The sequence below is a fragment of the Clarias gariepinus genome, chromosome 4 (assembly GCF_024256425.1).
Source record: "Clarias gariepinus isolate MV-2021 ecotype Netherlands chromosome 4, CGAR_prim_01v2, whole genome shotgun sequence".
Taxonomy (NCBI): domain Eukaryota; kingdom Metazoa; phylum Chordata; class Actinopteri; order Siluriformes; family Clariidae; genus Clarias; species Clarias gariepinus.
The window spans coordinates 32495154-32518028 of record NC_071103.1 but is presented as its reverse complement, the minus strand read 5'-3'; the positions used below and the strand labels follow the sequence as shown (position 1 = coordinate 32518028).

The 22875-nt window shown below is 36.8% G+C and overlaps 1 protein-coding gene across 2 annotated transcripts in view; it reads right to left on the bottom strand.

The window, feature by feature from the left end:
* The window catches only part of LOC128520078 (piezo-type mechanosensitive ion channel component 2), a 126559-nt gene that overhangs the window by 51317 nt on the left and 52367 nt on the right, over positions 1-22875 (bottom strand). For both annotated transcript variants that reach the window (XM_053494101.1, XM_053494102.1), the window contains exons 4-7: positions 20854-20896; positions 11872-12031; positions 1654-1987; positions 1062-1275 (exon numbers count right to left, since the gene is read on the bottom strand). In XM_053494101.1, the coding sequence (XP_053350076.1) occupies positions 1062-1275; positions 1654-1987; positions 11872-12031; positions 20854-20896 (751 nt within the window). The remainder of the gene's footprint in view (positions 1-1061; positions 1276-1653; positions 1988-11871; positions 12032-20853; positions 20897-22875) is intronic.

Sequence of the window (22875 nt, the reverse complement as noted above, 5' to 3'; positions counted from 1 at the left end):
CAGTGTTTTTCCACTAGACATTCTCAGTACAGTTACAGTACCACACCCACTCCTCTCCCCATTCACGTCTCAGCAGTTTCAACCAGGCCAAAGAATTTCACAGATGAAAGATGGCATGCTAGTCCAGCCTGTGCAGCTGTCAAACACATTGTTACCTAGCTGATTTAGAGACTTTATTCTGCCTTTAATCAAGGGGCAGAAGGCTTACTGACAGCAGATGGGTGCACAATCTTTCAGCATGGAATGAGACTAAACACTACAAACACTGAAAAGTAAAGAAATATGCAGTCAAACTGATTGGAGAGAAATGATAATTTTACAACGTATTAAACCATGATTTCATTGCTTATGTATAATCTAATAGTCATAATTATATAGTGTAAGTGTAATTGATTCATGGAACCCAATTACTTTATGTTACTTATATATCTAATGAGGATGTTTGTTCTGATTCAATGAAATGACCATGGTAACAGAATAACTTAATTAGCCCATGGTGGCATGATAGCGCCATACTGTAGGTAATGTTGTCGCCTCACAGTGCAGATTTAATCAAATGAATGCATCTCTGTTTATGTAAATGCATTTTTCAGAATTCATTCTCAGATTTTTTATTTCATATCATGATTCAGTTTTGTCTAAAGCTGTAATCTCACTGGTCACGCTGTCAATACAGGTCTCATGTGAGCACCTCATGCTGGAACAGTTAGTTAGTGTGCAGCTGAAAAGCCTTTAAAACTGCAAAAAAACTGCAAGCATGACCAAAAAAAACAGACCATCAACCTTGAGATGTTTAACGGACTTTGTTTTACACCACCTCTGCGTTCTATAATCAAATCGAATTTGTCATACAGCATTTCAAAATCCAAACCATATGAAAAGGTTTACCCAAATATGGACCATTATGGATCACAGGTAAATATGTTACCAGTTTAACTCAGACAGCTGTGACAGAAATTAGCCATACCGTCAGACCAACATGCCCAAATTAAAGCACAGTCCCTTACTCTGAATGCTACAATAAACACCTCAGTGTATATATGCAATGCCGGTGGTCTGACCTGGCATAACGATCTCCAGGAGGAACGACTTCCTGGAAGAACTGCAACTGGTAGAGGTAGAGGATGATGAGATGTCCCGCGCTGAAGATCGCCATCAGCACGCAAAGGCAGCTAAATAGCAGAGAGTCGAACGAGCGGCAGAAAGACCACCACGTGCACAAGCCCAGAAAGGTAAAGAAGTACACGGAAGAGGTGAGGGAGGGCAACATGATGCCTGCAAGACAACACAAAGCACAAACAAACACATTGACAAAACGTCTTATGTTAAAACATTCATAGGGACAGTTATTCACGTATCAATAAGGTGTAATATTACTGTAACTGAATCTCTTGATAAGCTGATTAGATATTTGCTTGGATGAACAAATATACAGGGGTTTCTAATAAATTGTCAATACGTGTACAACATTTATGAAAAAGAATTGTTTAAAGTTTTAGTTGTTTAAAGATAAACTGTAAATGTAGATAATAAAAAAAAAACACTCCCAGAATTTGTTTAGTGAAAAATTCAATTTCAGAAATTGGTTCTTTAGCCATTTCTTAAATATGTCGTTTTAATGATGTACACAAAGCAATCTTCAGGTATATGTACCTGTAAGGCCCAGTAATATGGTTACAACTACTTTCCCTGCAGTCGCAATCAGATTTCCAATGACTTCTTTTAGTCTGGATGCCACTTCCGCGATCTGCCGCAGGATCTTCATCTTGGTGCTTTCCTCCTCCTCTTCCTCAAGCTCTAACCCTTCCAGCTCTTCTTGCCCTGCTTCAAACTCCTCATCAAGTGGTTCACAGTCTTCATCTTCCAAATCTAAGTCTTCCTCCATGTGCAACTCCGGCTCCAGCTCGAACTTTTTGTTTTTCTCCACCTCCTCCTCTTCCTCCTCCTCTTCCTCGTCCTCTTCTTCCTCTTCTTCGTCATCCTGCTCCTATACAGAGGTAATAGGAAAGGGCTAAGGAGACATTCATTTACAGTGCAAAATATTTGTCTGTACTTTAATATGTAAACTTAAAACAAAAACAACATATTTATAAAAGACTCATCAGTCTGATTTGCTTGACTTACAGCACTTAAATGCATGAAACAATAAACAGGAACTAACAAAGACACTGTTTAAATCTAGTGTTATGTTAAAATCTTTATGTAAATTTTTTTTTCAGTTTTTCAACAACCAGCTGTGTTTGGTTTCTTTTCTAATTTCCAGAGAAAGAAAGAGAGAGAGAGAGAAGGAAGGCTGGTGAAGAAATGACTAATACATATATTCAATTATTTGTCACATTTTACAGCACAGTGATATTATGTTTTTGCCTATCCCAGTTAGGAAACTATGGTAAGAGCGCAGGGTCAGTCAGCAGAACAACAGATATTAAACTTTAAGTAAAATATATATGGAAAATATTTTTTTATATTTTAATAATATAGAAAAGGCCAAAATGTTACACAAAAGAAACAGAAAAATGCTTTATAGGAGTTAAACATAAATCTACATACAGATATCCTTAACGACAATGTCTATTGTTAAAACGATATACAAATAAAATTCATTTAAACTGACAAGGATTGCAAAAAATCCAATTATAATAGGAGACAAATACAAAATGCCAGTATGTGTTAACACTATAAAGAGGTCAAACAAGAAGAAAAAAAGATTCCAGGACCTGATCAATCTAATCTAAGGCAAATCTAATCTCCTTGAGTGGCTTCAGTATACCAAAGTGACTCCAGTCCAGTTGTACAAAGCACGGCTGATTTAATCAGAACAGACTATAACTGAATACAACTCTGTTCAGACTGTCAGAGTCCTGTTACAAAAGGAATAAGGCATTAAACAGATGCTAATGTTCTGCTTGAGAAAGGGGTTTTAATTCTGCATGCACAAAATTCAAAATGAGATTTTAAGCATATACACCTACATTGAGAAAGCAATGATTTATAGAGCAAAAGGTGGCCTCTGAAGTTTCTCGAGTCTGAGAATAAGCAATCGATTTTCCAAATTTCATTAGTGATAGATTAAGATTTACACATGATCTCAATTTAAAAGTTTCTACAAGCATTTCCTCCAAATGTCATTCTCAGGCAGTGTGCGTAATAGTGTTACGTTAATAGTGCCACATTCTTTCTGGTAACTGTGGTGGAGTAACGCTTTTTAAATGTATAACAAACCTTCTTCAGTTTGTAAACACATATTGCATATTGACCAAACTGCCATAAAGCTCAAGTGGACCAATGAAAAGTATCTTAGAGATGCGAGGCAAAAATCCCCAGCGTCTCTGACCCCACGGTATTCATCATACCACACTGGTGAATGAAATCTCTGTGCAGCAGCATTAGGTAGTTATCTAGATGGGCAAAGTTATATAAACAAACCGTTTTTTTTTTTACATGGCTTAGCAAAAGGAACAAAAATCCCTCTATAACCTGCTCAAACGCAAACCACTGGGCATCCTAATTGATTAAATGAGATGCATTTGGTGAATTTGGCAGGGTTTTTGCAGCCTGTGTCTAGCATGGAGAGGGATATGAGTTGTGGCATTCATCAGAGTGAAAGACTAAGGAGTTTAATCTCACATACTGAGCCTTATCTCATAAAAAAATTCCTACGAATTTGAACGAGTAGAAATGATGAAGTGACATGATTACACTCTATTCCACATGAAGCCTAAATAAAAACTGTATAACTTCCAAAGTGCAAAGCATGAGACCATTTGAAAAGTTCTCCATTTTATCCCAAATTTCAATAAAAACTGAATGAGTCATTACTTATGGACAATATGGACAATACAAGACCAAATAATTGTTCAAAGACTGCTTTCACAAGAAAACTTTAGAATCAAAAACAGGGAGCATAATCGTATGTGTTCCTGGCTTGTCATAAACATTTTTTAGGTCACATTTGAAATGTATTTTGTGCAATCTAATTAAATAAACGTGCACGCACAAACACGCAATCGTTTTGGAACGTTCTTCAAAAAACTTTGTACAAACTCTCACCTAATTTCCTTATAAAACAGCACCACCGTGTATGTGAGAATTGAAGGGAAACTTGTATTAGTCATGTGAAGAGTAAGGCCGTTTAATACTTCATATTTTAATAAAATAATCCTAATGGAGAAAATATTGCTAAGAAATGAGAATGTGATCATCGTTTATGGATAATACTTTGTCCAAATAATAAAAAAATGTGTTAATGGTCCAGCTGAAATATCTCTTTAAATAATGCATTCTTCATACCTGAAACTCTCTTTGTTTATCTCCTTTTCCAAGCACACTGTCTCAGTGTCTATGTAAATAAACTACTGCCAGGCCCCGCCCATAAAGCAGAGCTGAGGGTAGCTGGACGGGGCTGAGCACCAAACTGGGCAACGAAGTAACACTGGGAGGAAACTGTGATTGATTTGTTTAAGCCTTTGGCCATACAAAAATGGAAAGAAGGACAAAACCAGGGAATGTTTTTTTCTCACAATTTTGGTAGTACACACACACACAGCGGAGACTCATCCGAATGTCTTAAAAAAAACTAAAAAGTGAATTTTGCATAATAGGTGATGGTTTGTTTCAACAATTTCATGTCAGTGGTCATTTCTGTCATTTCAGGGATGTCATATTGCTGATGTTCCCAACCTCTGGCAACCTATAGGCATACATATATTTATATACAACAGGCAATTTGGAAACAACAGTCAGCCTACAGTACAACCCATGTCTAAGGATTGTGGGATGAAACTAGACTACCCAGAGGAATCCCATCAAGTAAGGTAGACCATGCAAACTCTGAGCATCAAACCTTCTTTTTGGGGTGCTAATCAATAAATCTTTTTTTTTTTTTTTCATTGAGCTTCAGTTTTATCATGCTTAGGGTCATGGCACCATCTTACTTACATTTGCTTATTTAGAATAGTCAAACCTTGTAATTAAATGTTTTTTGGGGGGAATGTGAATACAAACTAGAGAACCAAATAAAAACTCATCTGGACACACATGCAAAACTCTACTTAATCTACAGTAAGGTCAGGATTAAACCTGAAACCTTAGCTGTGATGCGTTACAAAATAATAATTGTAATTACAGACAATCTATGTATTGTAAAGTTAGATTAATTTGTGTAAACTATCATTATTATATCATACATGTATAGCAACACCACAAACTGATGCTTTCCTAATTATCTAATGTTTCTTAATTGAAAACACATAATTAAATATGAATTGTGTATGCTGTCCATGGTGCTGAAATTAAATAAACAAATAATCAAAATCACTATTAATACACAATTTACAGGAAAAAAAAAATTTCTGTTATGCACATGCATACAAAAAACATAAAGCTACACTCCACTATAGGCTAAAAAGTAAAAATTGTAATAGAGTGTGATTGTGCGTGTGTGTGTGTTGTGATAAATATCAATTGCATCCGACAGTCTGACAGCATTAAGGAACTAAGAAGAAGAAAAAAAAAAAAGAGGACAATTAAAAAGAGGAAACAGACAGTAAAAAAGAGTGAAAGAGCAGGAAAGAGAAAAAGGAAGACAAAGAGTGAAGGATGGTAATTTGAGCACCGTCGCTGCCACCGAAAACACATCAGCTAACACATTCCAGATGTGGCCTCATTTCCACCCCTCCCCCCCTCCAACACCATTCATTTACACACCTACACAAACACACAAAGAGTAAAAGACTGGAATGCACATTCATTGTTAACAGCAGTGAAACGACGAGGACTCTGAGGCAAGGACATGTAGCTGCACTGCACACAGAGATTAGTGTGGCTACAGTATATAAATATTGTACCAGGATTAATGTTGCATTCACCAAAATACCCTTAAGTTTATACAGCATCCACTTCACTGAAAGGATGTCATGATTTCGCACTATACCAGTTATTCAGCATCATATAGAGATATTCTATACTCCCTCATGACATCCTCATGACAAAGTGAGAATTTATATTCATATCCACACTAATTCCAGTCTTTTTTATATTAAAGAAAAATATACAGCACAGTTACAGTAAACTAACAATTTTCTCATAGAACATCATAAATTTGTGCATTTCTGACCTAATTTATAAAATCCAAATTGGCTGCTTGAGAGTCCTGCTGCCAAGTCACACATTTGTTAGTAATAACAGTGAATGGCCATGTAATAATAAGACAATGCACAATTTCATGTAAAACACTTTTTTAATGGAAAACAGCTAAGTATAATAACTCTCTGCACATTAAATCATGCACAGATGTGTGACATAAATGCACAACCTTAGAAGTCATAGACACCCAACTTGTTTATGATATATAATTATATATAATTTTGCCATAGATGTATATTCAGCAGATTAGAGCAAATGCTCAGATATTAATCATTTATTTTAAAACAAAAAAGTAACAGGAATGTCTATGTTTCAGTAAGTAAGATATTATGCAATAGAACTTTTGATTCTGGAATCTGTGTTTACTCATTTTTAAATGCCTTTTTAAGCATTCTGTTTGTGCATTTTACTTGGCCTATTATGATTGGGCATTTTAAAATGATCAGCATAACTAAAAAGCCATGTCAATTAAGCCATGCAAGACAGTTTACAGTTTACTGGTGGGTTCTCATTAAAACATTCCCTAAAGTCATGTAAAATTCACTATCACAGCCAGTTTATAAAACCATTGTACTTCAGCTCACTACCATTTTTATTAGTCTGATCCACAAGGTGAACAGCTGAAAGTTAGAAAAATTTCTCAAATGTAGCCTTAATGTTTGCTGTTAGGAGTGAAACCTGTCTGTTTGCATTGTACATACTAAAATTTAAGTTACTATAAAAGTCTTGTCAGCATGAACCAGTCTAAACATTCTTCTTTGATCTCTCTATACCAAGGATTTTGCGATTTTTCTAAACGTTAACCAAAGCTCTTCACTGTTTTTGTATTTGCATGATTTTATGCATTGTGCTGCTGCCCCAGGATTGGCTAATTAAAAAGGATCAATGAGAAGGCTATAACCATTCAAAGTATGGCAATTAATATTTCTGTTAGAGGAGTTAAGGAGAAGATAAGGTTCAGGAGTTCAAACCCCAACTCTGCCAAGCTGCCACTGCTGGGCCCCTGAACAAGGCCCTTGACTCTGTCTGCTATCGTATCATGCCTAACTTCAGCTTGCTAAAATGCAGAGAAAATTATTTCAATGTGCTGTAATGTATTAGTGACAAGTACATTTACATTTACATTTGGGCATTTGGCACACGCTCTTATCCAGAGCGACTTACAAGTAAAAACCTTTCTTTCTATGTGTACGCTGGGCAAAAATATATTTTTGAACAGAAACACTCTGTGTGACTGCAATGTACAGTACTGTGAACAAGCCTTGAGCCTCCCTCATTTCTTCATATTCTGCTTCCAAAGAGTCTCTTGTATTTTTGTTATTGCTGTCTTGAGGAATAGTTCTCTAGTCTTCCTGAAGGACCTTTTTAGCTCTCATTTTTGGCAAGTTTCAGTCTCTCATTTTCAGTCCAGTAAGTGTACCTGACCAGGTTCAAGGGAATTAATTTTTTGTTTGTTTGTTGAGCCACACAGTGGCCTATGAATCATTCAAGCATAAAAATATCTTAAAGATGTAGGCCATGAACCAGTGAGAAACAGGTGCAGATGATGACAGATGATCAGGCCGGTGATTAGTATACTGGTGTTGTTGAACGCTGAGTGGTTGGAAGAGATAAGAGGGAAAATGAGGTTGCTACCGAGGTTTTACTGTAACATTTACATAAACTAAAGCTTAAGTTGTATCTTAAGACCTTTTGAAGCCTGTCACAGTAAAACAATTGGTCCAATTTCTTTAATTTAATGTATCTAATTTAATATGAAGAAATGATGGGTGGCACAGAACATTTGCACAGTACTGTATATTAGCATAAATGCCAAGTTACACATTTCTACTGCCATCCAAATACCCATTTGACCAGGACCACAATCATCCAAAACAAAATTAACATGTGGAGTGCCAGCAGGAACCGAAGCACTGATTTGCGTTTCTTGACAGACATTAGGCCAAAGAAAGATGCTAAGTGGCTTCATAGACATAAGACCATGGTTATTATTGAGCAAGTATTTCCTCTCTAACACAAACAGCCCATCAGTCTGCAGGCTCCACCTGTCCATTTCCCTTCTGAGTCCACATCCATCAGTCCTCCTGTCAAACAGGCCATTTACCTGAATAAATACTGCCCTGATTGCAAAACAAGACGTGGCAGAGGGGAATCATCAAAAATAAACAGATTCCATGCCAAGCAGAAGAGGAATTAGGCCAGGGCAGTGCCGCCAGGACAAACATGAACAGGACTGGCAGTCCTCAAAAAACCAAGGCTAGTCAAAAAAGGACAAGAGACGCATAGGTTTTTTTTTTTTTCATGTATATACAGGATATTTTAGGATGTTTGTGTGATAGTGTGATTTTATATTACAGCACAGTTGAATTCCCATGTATAACTGGTCAGAAAGTCTTAATTAATTTTTTTATAACAGCAGATTAGACAATATAGCCAGCCCTACTTCAAAGGGATTAATGCATATGCAATATAATTTTAAATTGAAATAATCAGACATAAAAATTTTGTTATTTTAACAATTTAAAGCATATAATTTTTGATTGTTCAAGTTGTCCACAAGGAAATGTGTATGCATTTACCCTTTATGGGAGAAACACTACTTGACAGTCAAGGGTAAAGCTGCAACTTTAGGGTTTCCTGACAAGAGAAAACATTTCTGAAGTGCACTTCCTGATTTTTCTGTAACAAGACAAGCTGTCTTTTTCATCTCATTACCTTAAAAGGGTGGTTAAGAGAACAACTGTTTATAGCTGCTATAATTGATAACAGCAACTCTCTTCTATCACAGACCTTTCCACAATATCAAAACATCTATAAAAAGTTAAAACATAAATGTCGTTTACTAATACAAAAACAAAAATGTAATCCCTGGAAAATTACTATGATGTAAAGGCAAAGATAATTATTTTCTTAAACCAGCACTTCTTCACTTACTCACTCACTCACTCATCTTCTATACCGCTTTATTCAGGGTTACAGGGACCTGGAGCCTATCCCAGGAGGCTTAGGGCATGAGGCAGGGTACACCCTGGACAGAGTGCCAATCCATCGCAGGGCACACACATACACACACTCATTCACACACTATGGCCAATTTGGGAACGCCGATTAGCCTAACCTGCATATCTTTGGACTGTGGGAGGAAGCTGGAGAAACCAGAAGACCCAGAGAAAACCCACAAAACACGGAAAAAACTCTATGCACACAGAGACGGAAAACAAAGTCGGGCCTAAATCTGAATGTAATTTAAAACAATAAAGTTTTACTGGAAAAATAGCATTTTTATAAATTCTCTATGGCAAAAAAAAATATATTTTATTGTATAATTTTTTTTAAATGCCTTTGAGATTCCAGATATGTTTTCTCTAACCAGGGTGATGTTTAGATTTCCCATTCTCTCTCCACGAACATGATGAAATAATGTCCATTATGTTATGTCATATAAGTAAAACGGCAGATCACAAGGCAGTACCACTATTATGATAGAAACCGGAGAATGTAAAAAATCAACAAAGGGATCAAGTTTAAAGCTGGCACTCAGTAGAAATCAGTGCTGTTTAAATATGGGGGTTCTTATCAAACAAATTAACTGCTTGTGCACTTTATATTGAAGGTAAATCTAATCTGTGCAGCAATAAAGTAATTTTGACACTTGTGTAATATTCTAGGAATCTACATGGAATTATACTATTGTATTCTATTGATTCTATTGTTGTCATAAAAGTGAAATATAATATAAAAATATATAAGGAAAAAGAATAATAAAAAGAAGCATAAAAGAGAATTAAAGAACTATATTAATCAGTAATTTTATTATTTTCATGTTATTATGTTATGCTTTTCATCTATAAAAATGAAAGGATCACATTATATAGCCTTTATATTTCCAGGTATATAGTATATAGTATCTGAGCTATAGATTCCATTATATTAGTAATTTACTTTACTGTCTTTGTTCTTTTAAAGCAATTCAAATTGCTGCAAGTTTAAATAGCAAGTTTAAATATCATTCAATTTAGCAAAAAAAAAAAAATAAAAAAATAAAAAAATAATAATAATAATAATAATCATGCTTGTTCTAAATTAACAAAACCTGTAATCTCTTTGATGTATTGTGATGTTTAATGATTTTCACAAGAGCCTTATATACTGTAACTCAAGACGTCAGAAAAGTCTAGATGTTTAACCAGTAAAAGCATTGAAACAGATTACAGTACCATTTGGTTCTCAGTGCCATGTTTTACCGAAATCCACGAGTCCTGCCAGATTTACAATAAATGGCACAGAGTGGCAAGATAAGTTCTCAGAGTGTACGTAAGTTGCTCCAAAGCAGTGGCCGTCTCTTCGTTTTCGAGGATTTTTAGACCAAGCGTCCCGGGCCCTTCGTGGGTGGGAAAAACAGCAGCCTTGGAGAGACTGTGTGCTATGAAAATGTCTCTGGTTGGTATTCATCCAGACAGTAATGGTTCACCTTATTATCCTTTTCATAACTGTGGCTTATAATTTATCACCGAGGAGGCCGTTCTATCTTCCTGAAAGGGAGCAGCTTCCCTCAGTAAAAGAGTAAGATGTATTATGGTCCTCTGGTTGTGTGTTCCAAGAAAGCGTTAATCAAACAAGATTTATATAGAACAAGAAGAACAGCTTATGTATGAGTAAAGAGTGGGCAAGAGACAATGTACCAGCCGGGAAGATTTGTCCTAGTTATCAATTACATTGCTTTCGAGATTATGGCTGGTCAGTATAAAATCCATCACAAATTTGGGCATAGACTCTAAAGTCCTTCTCTAAAACTGTACTAGAGCAATGGACATAATTTGTCAAAGGATTTTCCTTCATTGCTCCAAAATCTCAATCAAGTGGGTTGAGATTTAGTAACTTTAAAGATCATGGATTTGCATCAATTTCATACTCATCAACTCGTTCAGTGAGCTCTTATTGCCTGTACTGTATATGGCGGTAGAGTCCTCCTGGAATATATAACTCTAATAAAAATAAAAACATTTCATTGTAGAATAGACTTACAGTTACATACTATATGGCCAAACGTATATGGACGTCTGAGCAATCACACCCATTAGATCTGTGTGTGCTGTATCTTTAAGATTTCCCTTCACTGGAACTAAATCCTGTTCCAGTATGACACTGCCCCCGTGAACAAAGTAAGGTCCATAAAGACATGGTTAAACAAGACTGGAGTGAAAGAACTTGAGCATTATGCACAGAGCCCTGACCCTAACCCTAGTGATCACCGTTGGTATTAACTGAAATACCAATTATGCACTAGGCCTCCTTGCTCAATATCAGAGCCTGATCTCATGTGCTTGTGTGGCTGAATAGGAGGAAATGCCTACAACTTGGCTTGGAAAAAAAACGTCCAGAGGACTGAAGGCTGTTGTAAAAAGGAGCAACTGAATAATAACTGCCATGTTACCGGAATTGGATGTTCAATATTTAGGTGTCCCTAACATTTTAGCCCTATAATCAACTTCGAAAATAAATCAGAAATATGTGTTTAACAGCAGTTTTTCCTTTTATTTGACAGCAAAATATTTTATGTTTTTTTCTTATATGAATGCATTTTTCATCAGTAATCTGGAGCAAGATGCTTCATTGATATACTTGATGACTTGTACTGTATGCTCGATAATACTGTAAATGTGTATCTTCTTTCAAAAACCGCATACTGTATGTCCTTTAAAAGCATAAAATCTGGTATAAATTTACCTGGTTCCCAATGTCAAAGTCAGTGTTATGCTGTAAGATGTCTTTCCCTGGAGGTTTTTCCAGGCTGCGACACAGGAACCATGTAACCAGACCAGCAATGAACATGCCGATATCTGGGATGAAAACACGGATGCCATTTCCTGCATCTGCTCCGCGGACACTGTAAAGACACAAGGAAAGATGTTAGACACCTTGTTCGCAAACCTAAACTAATGGTGTTCATTCCTCCCAGTCTCATATTAATGTACAGATGCAGTTCTTTGGGTTCATACTGACCTATCCATGTGGTTTAGGACTTGGTCGGAAAGTTTCTATTGCCGATATGCAGTTTAAATCAATGTACATGTTTCATAAATTATGCTGCATTTTCTTATTAAGCAACAATATTCTTATTCATATTCTACACACTCCTATATACTGTATTGAAATCTAAGTATGTGTCCAAGATACTTATGGGCTTATATAACTACAAACCACCCAGCTCAAAGCTCTATAAAATATATAAATGATCTAAAAACACTGTAATTAGAAAAGGCACATTTGAATTCACAAATTGAAAGCCACAACGGCTATTTGAGCCAAATTATCTTGTAAAATATGGTATTTAGATCAACAATGAGCCGGAGTGCCTCACAATGCACACAAAATTGGTATGAACCACAATAAAGGTCTGCGATTATCAGGGTGCTCGGTTAATGCGCTAGCTCGCCTGGTTCTCATTTCCATGCTCAAGCAAACTACAGCCTTTCGCGGTTAACTCAGCTCAAGTTCCCTGGCTCGAAAGCAACCCCTTCAATCCCCAGATCAGCCTTTCTCCCAGAATTGTCCTGAAAACTGAAACTTCACTTGTTTGATCCTTGCCTGGTCCAGGAATCATTCAGCTTGCATTCGGCAAGACTGTTATTTTAAGATCTATAAAAGCTTTACGTTGACAAGGTTCAGTCATATGAAATTAAGAGTTGAAGGTCTCTTGGTAAAATGGACTGCATTGTCATACTGATGGCTGCCTAGAGACCCACAAACTGCACTGACTTAACAATCCGTAACATCATTTCACAATGACCTGACCAGCTGAAGCAAACCCCAGATCATAACATTGTCTCTAGAGGCAATGGCCACTAGGCATGATGGGTGCATCACTTCATCAGCTTCCCTACTTACCCTGTTATTTAAAGTGACAGTTCAGGAATATCCTTTCAGATTTCAGTAATGTGTTAAGGCTTTTAACCCACTTCTAACTTGTTTGCTTTGCTTGATGCTGGCCAAAGGTTTGATTTGGCAAGACAGTGTATTCTGTCATATATATTGTTGGTTATATCTTAGTCAATTACTGCACACGTTCTGATAAATCGCTCCACAAATCACAAACACCCCAAAAAAGAAAAAGTCAAACAGCTCAAATAACAACAAGATAAGGAGCCAAGTGGTCCTTTAGCAGGAACTCATCTTGCACCTTGTTGATGTTGGGTCTCATACAACACTAAACAAATGTTTGGATACACATGCAACTTGCTCCACATGAAATCCGGTTTTCAAAGAGAAACAGCGGTGAACATACAACCTCTTTGAAGTCAACTATGTTTGCTTAATAAAATTTAATAAGCAACAGACAGTTCTCGTTGATGCGAGCAATTTTGTGATCCAGTGCAGCGTCTTTCCAAGGGCACCTCTCGGTACCTAAACAGTTTGCATGGCAGCTTAAGACTACCTTTCATCTCAGCATGCTAATAAAGAGAAATGCGCGAGCTGGCACAATGAAGGTCCTACAGATGGCACTGATTTGGGAATAAGACAGTGTGGTGAATTAACAAGGCAACTTTGGCCTATAAAGAGAATTAAAGGGAGCCGCTATCAAGTTGACAGTGAAAGCGCCAATTTGAAGAGACACCCAGAATATCGTTGGCTCCACACAAAAATCTGTGTTTTGGTATGCTTTTAAAAGTCGCTAAGTGATTATAATTCTTGCATGCATTCAGAGCGCTGGCATTGAGTTGCTCTTTGATGGTTGTGGGTTGGATGCCTATGGGGGAGTGAACTGTCATTAGCTTGCACCACAGCTTGAAAATCAGCAGGGGATAATGGACAGTCTGGTAGATCTACAGGCCATCATATTGGCCGACTACACCTCCATCTCCACAGCAGACACACAAAAAATAAGTCCAATTAAAAGCTTAATCATTTATGATGTGCATTAATGTACATCATACATAAATATTATTGTTTTGTGCGTGTGTATATTCTCAGACTAAACAATAATTAACAACTAAAACTTGAACTGTATTACTTGTACTTCACATCAACTACTTTGGAATTTCTAACAGCCCAAGCAGGAAGTCACGATTGTGTGGAACTGCACAATCAAGCGCATACAAACCGAAATCTCAATATGTTATAATAACATATTGACGAAGGCAAGTTTGTTACTATGAAATGTCATTTGTAACTAAATTTCCAGGGTCCAGCTGGCTTTCTGGCTGTCGTGTAATCCAATTTTATCTTTCAAAAAGATCTGCAGCGAGAATGTCCTTTTAGCAGCACAGCAATTCGGATACTTTTAAGCAACTAGACTGATTTTTTTTTTTTTTATGGAAATCTACAAATTAACATACCATAAAATATTTGAACAGTATCAACAATATGCTGAAAAACTAATATCTCAAGAGTGATTCACTTTCCTAAACTGCTCTCGCCTAGTAAATGACTGTTGGGCTTTACTTCTACATCGAGCAGCAAATGTATGAAAATAATAGGCATTGCAAATATTTTTTAAACACCACTCATCCCAGGGAAGAATACATCTGGACCACACACAGACAAAAACCTGTTCACACAAAAAAGCCATTTCTCACAAATCAGAGATATTCTACTAATGTAATGCCAGGAGGCATTTGAGAAGCCCACCATGTCGGTGTACTAAAGCTTGTGCCAATCTCTTAGCCACATGGTTACATCTCTTTTAGTTTCGTCCGGGATGCACATCTGCATGCTTTGGAGCCCAAAACTTTGAGGGCTAAAGAGTTCACTTGGGATCAATTAGTGGAAAGAAAAATTAATGTAAGTGGACGATATAAAGAAAATAAATAGAGCAACATTTGCATGTGAAATAGGAAATACACACTGCATATCACATGGTGCACAAATATTACAAAATAGCTGTTAAATATTTTTCAGCTGTTTTTTACACAGATGTAAGACTGTAGATTAATTATTTCTTATTTTATCCTGCTCCCAATCTGCTGTAAACCTGATTGCTTGCTTTGATCTGGAAACACAGCTAATAGAAGTAATTGATGTCCAGTAATTGTCATCTTTCTGATGTAAGGCTACCAGTTGTTCCGCTGTCATGAGAGACACACGCAACACTCATGTTCCCAGATTGTTTAGCAACAGGCTAACCTCCTCAGGGAGAACTAACATGCACATCATTTCCCTTTCCAGCTCTGCCAGTATCTTCTAGTCAGGTTGGCTGCTGTCTGGGCTCCCTCACACCATGCAGATGAGCAGGATATGAAAGTTACAGATCATGGGTAATGCATTATTCATCACCTAGCAAACTTCCATAGATTTGGATTAATCCCCACTAAAGTCTGGCTTTAATCTAGCTTAGATTTACCAGGAATGATTCCAACTTCCTGTTATACTTTGCTTTGTTTATCCCATCTCCGTCCTAAGAAAATGGAGCCAGGCTTCACGTCTCAATCATTTTAGCCTTGTTGTTTGCAGAGTGAGTCAGCCACGCCGGCAAAGCCACAACGTCGCACAGCGGTCTGTTTCAGAACACTGACAGCTCACAAACACACCCAGGCTTTCTTGTTTTTGCCGTTTAAGCTTCTCAGACACCCTCTTCTGGGTTTATGGAACACCTAAACATAGACATTTAACAAGGTTCAAGGAGCCTAAAAGTGGGGAAAGTACTCATAATGTGAAGGCTGAATTATAGACCTTCACAATACACTCCTTGTTTTGGCCATGGTGATTAGTTGACGTGAGTAAATAACCAGATAATCATGACTTATTCTTATTTTCCAGGCCGAGCGGAACTTCAAATGATGATAAGCAACGGGTTCAGCAAGCTTCTCCTCTGCCTATGGTATTACAGTAATGAGGTTGGCAAGCACCAGATTTTAGCATTAACGCCATGATCACTTCCCGCTAATCCCCAATAAAGATCTCTGAGCGCGGCTTTTACTGCTTAATAATTTTCACAGCAAATAAGAATCCGTCCAAATACACGTGGCAGAAATGGCCACCGAGGCTTTTGGCTGTTTTCTGTCCAAAGCCAACAAGCAGCACAGTGCTACGATTCAGGGCTTACATGGCATTGAGGATAGGGAAGTGCCTGTTGCAATCTCCCTTGTGTTTTAATGACCTTTATCATCGGTTCAAGCAAAACAAGATCATTTATTCTGCACCATTTAAAAAGAACATGTATTGGATCTTCTTCTGACACTTTTAATGGCTCTTTTATTATTATTCGTCCATCACTTTGTCAAGGGTATGATAAAGCTAATAATGGTATAAATTATAAATAGCTTTTATTTATTTTATCTATCTTTCTATCTATCTACAGTATCTACAGTATCTATCTATCTATCTATCTATCTATCTATCTATCTATCTATCTATCTATCTATCTATCTATCTATCTATTTATATTCATAAATGTTTATAAGGAATGTAAAGCTCCTCTGTAACAACTTCCATTGTTAAAATGATCAACCTCTAAAAGGCGTTTAGTATCTGTGAAATATGATTCATTGGAAGGAATACAATCTAAAAACCTTACACAAACTCCTGAGCGGGCAATATGTTGTGGCAAAAATATCCTGTCTGAAGATATAGCACAAAAAAAAAAATCTTTAAAGGAAACTGATAACATTCACCTGTTATTTTGCAGGCTTCAGAACAGGACAGGAAATGCTGATACGATTAACAAAAACGTCCATTTCACCAAACAACAGAATGTACAAAAGTCTGCTTGATCTCAGCATGCCCCAGCATCAGATACACTCTTATCCAAAAAGTGAAAGGAAACCTCACCTAAAAATGGCAAACCTTTTCCCGTAATTAAAAGGTAAAATAAATATAGTCCAAAAGGCTAGATCAGTCATGCCTAATGATAGCTTGTACTGATTTTTGTGCATGATTGTTTAGAAAAGAAAAAAAACCATTCCCATGTATTTATTCAGAGGATCCACATAATTTTCATGGGAACTTGTTTTGTGAGTCAGATTCTGAGGACCTTAGGCAGTTTAGTTATCTGGAGAATTTTTTCAACAAACTACCCAAAAAGGAGAAATCAAGGAACAATTAAAAACAGATTTTTTCTCTTTTGCATCAGGGGACGTAAATAAAACCAAACAAACAGGGGATTAGATGGCTTTTTTTTTTTAGATGTAAGGAAGCATCTTTTCCCTTGCTAATTTATTTAGACATGTGAACAGTGGCGGATTTAGATATGGGCGACATGGCCAGCCGCAGGGCGGCTTCTTGCCGTGGGACGTCACAGAGCATTCGAGGAAAATGAGAAAATAAACATTTCTGCAATTGCATTTTTGTAGAATCAATTTTACGTGTGGATCAATTAACCTAGGTAGAGAACTGTATTAGAAGGGTCTCAAACTAAGAAGTATGAGATGAGGAAGGGGGTGTCTAGTGAACATCACTTCGGGTTTCTCCACTGGAAGCCTGGTTGCAAAAAGAAAGTGTACGTCCATCTTGTTACAGCAATGCAATTAGTGAAATCAATCACGCTTTAAAATGCTACCAAATAAACCACAGCTCATGCATAATAGGATACTGTTAATATGTACTGTATAGTTTAAATTAATTTGGTTTTGTTCGAAATTATTGAGAATAATAGTCTATACAACCAGTCTACACACCCCTAAGGTTAAATGGCTTAGTCTAGACTCCTAATTGAGGGTGGGCAATAAAAAAAAAAAAAAAAAAAGATGTTAAGTATGCAGTATAAAAGATGAAAGAAAAGAGAAATGAGCAAAAGATAAACATACTGTATTCAACCATGTCATCATTTTACGAGTATAATATACAATATACAGTTATTATTATTATTATTATTATTATTATTATTAGCTGTATGAATTTGATAAACTTGTGCCCTTTGTAGCCTCAGATTCATGTTCCTGGCAGAGGAACCTGATGTTGTTTTCTGCTCTTGTTGTAAAGCCTCTCAATTATAATAACTTTAATTTAATTTTATTTCTGCATCATTTTGAACAAACACTACAGAGTGCTCAGTGTAAAAATCGCAAGAGAGCAGCAGCTACTGAAAAACACCGACAACTACAACCATGCCAACCATTCATCAACCATTCAGCAGAATCATAAGTCAGCTCTCTCTTTCCACCTGCCACTTCCCAACAGGGGGAAGCCAGACAGCCGCCATGGTCGAGCCACAGCAGACCGCAGGAACTTCTCATGGTGACCAACAGACACACAGCCAGTCAAATAATCCCAATAATACATTATACCAGTCCAGAAAACATAATTATAAGGAAACCAAATGAGCCTGGTTTGAATGGTGCCACCTGTCTTAAAGACTAATTTAATCACTGCATCTGTTACCAGTCGTCTCTAAGAATGGCGTTCAGAGGTTACATTTAGTAAAATGAATGAGCTGCTGTTGGATCGTGCCTATTGCAGAAATATGGTATTTGTTTTCATGTTTTAATAAAATAGTTTGTTTTTATTTGAGTTCAAATAAGAAATCGCATTGTGTGAAAAATAGTAAAATACTGAACCAAATAAAGAGAGGATATTTCTACTCATTGTTTTTACTGTACTGAAAATATCGCAGACATATTTAAACATTTACTTTGCCAGATTAATTACTCATTTACACTGTGGTTAGACGACAATCCCAAATATTATTTAGGTTTTATAAGCCATGCTTGACAAATTCTCCTCAGGCTTCAGAACATTACATGACCACATGTCTCTTAATATTAAACTGCTTTATGCCTGAGGCTGTTTTTATAGGCTGTGAGTGAATGGTGCCTGGTGGTACCACTTTGTGCCCCAAAACAAATTTTAAAAAAGCGTTTCGGGAATAGTGGAATGCCCGGCTTCATTTACTCCACTCATTCTTTTCCAACCTTCAAGGAGATTCAGGGTGTATAGGTTTTTATTATGCAAAGGTCAATGTTAATCTCCTGAGACCTTAAGAGCCAAATTAGTGTCTTCAAACAGAAAGAATCTTGGCAAAAGAATAATATCTAATTGGCTTCATATGAGAATCACACAAGGATATACTGTACACTGATCAGCCATAACATTATGATCATTGATAGGTAAAGTGAATATTATTGATCACCAATTATACACCAGAGCATCATGGGCACCCAAGGCTCACCTGTGACTAGCTTGCACGATCAGATCCCAGTGCAACTTGGCATGAGAGAAAGGTATCAGAGCTCTCAGTGGATCACAGCAGGCAACATATGGGGTTTAGCATGCAAAGAGTTATTGTTTCTGCCTCCACATTCCCCAGATTTCAATCCAACCGAGCATCCATGCAAACACGCTAGACAAAGGTGCTGGACAAAGTCAGATCCTAGGAAGCCCCACCACGCAAATGACAGCACCCAAAGGGTCCACCGCTAACGTCCTGGTGCCAGACACCACAGCATTTCCTCAAAGACAGAGCTGAACACGTTACAATGGGAAAATTGCTGTAAACAATTCTGGGTGTAATGTACGGCATTGTTAAGTTATTTTTGATTGGTCCCAAGAAGGTTGCTACGCCAAATTGTTTTTCAGGTGCTTTCTAAAACTGGTATTAGAAGTGAAGTTTGGGAGGCATTCACGTGACAACGTGCAGAGTGCACTTTTCCTCCTCATACACATGAATATTTGGGTTTCCACAAAATAATTAAGAGGTTGGTATATAAATAGATGGAGAAACAAGATGAGTTGCTGAATATAACATTTAGTGTAAAACCTCCGTAAATAAAAGTTGGGCACAAATTTGGTGCAAATGTTCGTCTGCCCTCAAAACCAAGGAATAGTGGTTTCTGTCTAATTAATGACAAATATTTAGTAATTATGCTACATTCTACAGATGCTTTGAGGACCCTGGTGGAAGAACTATTCATGGTACTACTATTGATGTCCTCCATATCACTCATTTGTTCGGATGTGAGACTTTTCATTTAATGCAGTATAATCATTTATTAACACATTTTCCCATTCTTTTCAGTGCCGCATTTTATACTTTTTCTAAGGTTTTTATCATTTTGCAGCAATATTTTAACTTAAAGTTGTTTTGTGCAGCACATCTGGCCCTGTGTGTGCTGGCGGGTTTATGGTAGCGCACAGTTCCTCATAGTACCTTTTCTTAAATAACTGCCTAATTTTCCTGCTCTAAATTTATAGCTCTGTTTACAGTCGGGGTAGAATGTAAGTGTGTATGTATTTGTGTGTGTGTGTGTGTGTGTGTGTGTGTGTGTGTGTATGTGTATACAAATAATTGCACAAATACTCAGTGTGTGGCCCTTGGTTGTGGTTATGTGTATTATTTGGCTCTCTAACTTTCTAGCTCTTCTATTAGAACTTCTTTAACTTGGCAGAATTTGTGTGTGTGTGAGTGTGTGTGTGTGTGTGTTGTAAAAGTAGCTCTTTCCTCTTCTCTTCTTCCTACAAGTATCTTCTACTTGTGTGCGGTGAGTTAGTAAATTTGTCGGCTGCTTTAACAACTCTGAGCTCTGGTGCTTGGGTTGGATCGGATTCTGCCTCACGCTTGGATAAAAGCGACTGTCATATGAATAAATAGTCTTTTCTTTTATTTCCAGGGCTTGATAAAAGATCCTTCAGTCTAATATCCTGGCCTGTTGTGGTAAAGAAAGTGGGGTCGCCAATGAAAACATGCGGATCAAAGCGAAAAATAAATTGTCTCTTGTCATCGTTCGCATGTAAACGCTGTCCAGCTAAATTTATAACTTGGAGGCAACACACTCCTACCTTTCAAAGCCCAGCTGTCTTATTGATTTCTCCCATGATGAACCTGCAGGGAAAAAACAAAACAGAAGCAGGATTAAGATACATTAAAAAAAACTACAAGGTATAAAATATAGGGATATATAAGGACGTACAGCAGGGTAGAATATACAAGAAATGCATTACATATCCTGAAAGTAATGCAAAAGTGGGCATAATGTTTTTATTTACAGATACAGTACAGGTCAATCAAATTGCACATATTGTTAGCGTAACTCTACCACTACACAAAGGTACTATTCAACATAGTCCCAATCACAAGCCATGCATTTACATTGACATTTAGGCATTTGGCTATAAATATTATATTAATATATATTATTATATAATATAAACATTTTAATATAAGTATTTTGCTCAGGGAGCCAACAGTGGCAACTTGGTGGTGCTGGGGTTATTTGCACCAGATGATGGTCACCATCTTACCATTAAATTTTATCATCCATTTGTGCACATTTCTCATGACAATTGTGATATCTTTGTACCATCAATTGCAAAAAAAAAAAAAAAGATAGATTTTTTTAAAGAGGATTCAAGAGTTGCGTTCAACAATGGTGCAAATGCTTCACTTGTGACTGAAACTATGTTGAGTATTATCTCTAATGCTTTGTATACACACGTGGATGATTTTGCTCACACGCTTCTATCAAAGAATGAATAACACACAATGGTCTTCGAAATAGTTCAGTGCGGTACACACCATGATAGCAGACAGCAGAGTGACTACTCGACCATCTACTGTAAATAAGCTAACTGATTGCAAGATTGAAGACACATGTTTATTACAGCACACCATCAGTTTAACACGTCACTACGGTCAAACCTTTTTTTCTTCTTTATTTAAGAAAAAATAAATAGAATTTACCTTAATTAGGTACCATCTAATTTGTCCAGGACAGTTTCATAAATTTCATTAGTTTGATTTTCTTTTTAATTATGCTGCTGAATCACAATTCAAAAGCAATTTCTGATTTTCATTTTCAAGTTATTTCCATGACCTCTTTAGGGTGTCTTTCTTTAATGAAAAGTTACCAATAAATTTATCCATGTGTGTATATACTGTAGCCATTGCCATTACATGGGGATAATTTCAGAGGAGCATAATTAAATTTTGAATAGTGCTTATTTTTAAAGCACTATAAATTTTTTAGAAAGTAATTCAGAGCCTAGAACAACATTTTGTTAGGTGTCTGAGAACTTTCTTAAAAATATAAATCCTGTACTTCTGCATATCTAATTAAACTATTATGATTAGAAATATTTCACATTTTTCTGTGATGTATGATTTATAAATACTGAGTTGCATCTATCATAGCTTGCATGAAGTGGAATACAATACTAAAAAAAAAACTGTAGCATTGAAAAACGTCAACAGTGAGCATTTTATTCAATCCTGGATGTGCTGCACAGAAGGCCGTTTGAGATATACACACTGTACATAGTGATTCACACCTCATTTACAACAGTGTACTGATAGAAAGCATGTGTTTCGAATCGCAACACGTACTCTGCGAGCTGAGCAACTTCACGAGTCACAGGCGAGCTGTCATCTCGCAGGAGGCCATGCATAACAAATCAGGATGTTTGGAGCGAGCCCAATTTCCAGCCCCCTTTTTCCCCCACGGATTCTGTATTACGCTTAAGCTTAACTGTGATCGAGAGAATAAAAGCACTAAAGCAAGCTGTCCACACATGACATACTGTACCTTCCTGTTGTATCGGACAAGCTGTTGATTATACTGAAACTCAGTGTGAGTATCCACAAACCTGTTTACATGCACACCCTCAGGCCTTCTGCACACTCCGTTTGTGGATGAGAGAGGATAAGTAAGGGGCTTTTATGCCTTCCAAGAGCAAGGAAAAGACAATTTCTTGCAATCCCTGGATATTTATAAGAATATATATATATATTTTTTCAATATACTTCAACCTATTCGCTATCCATCATGTTTGTAGCATATATGATCCTCACCGATGAGAAGTTCT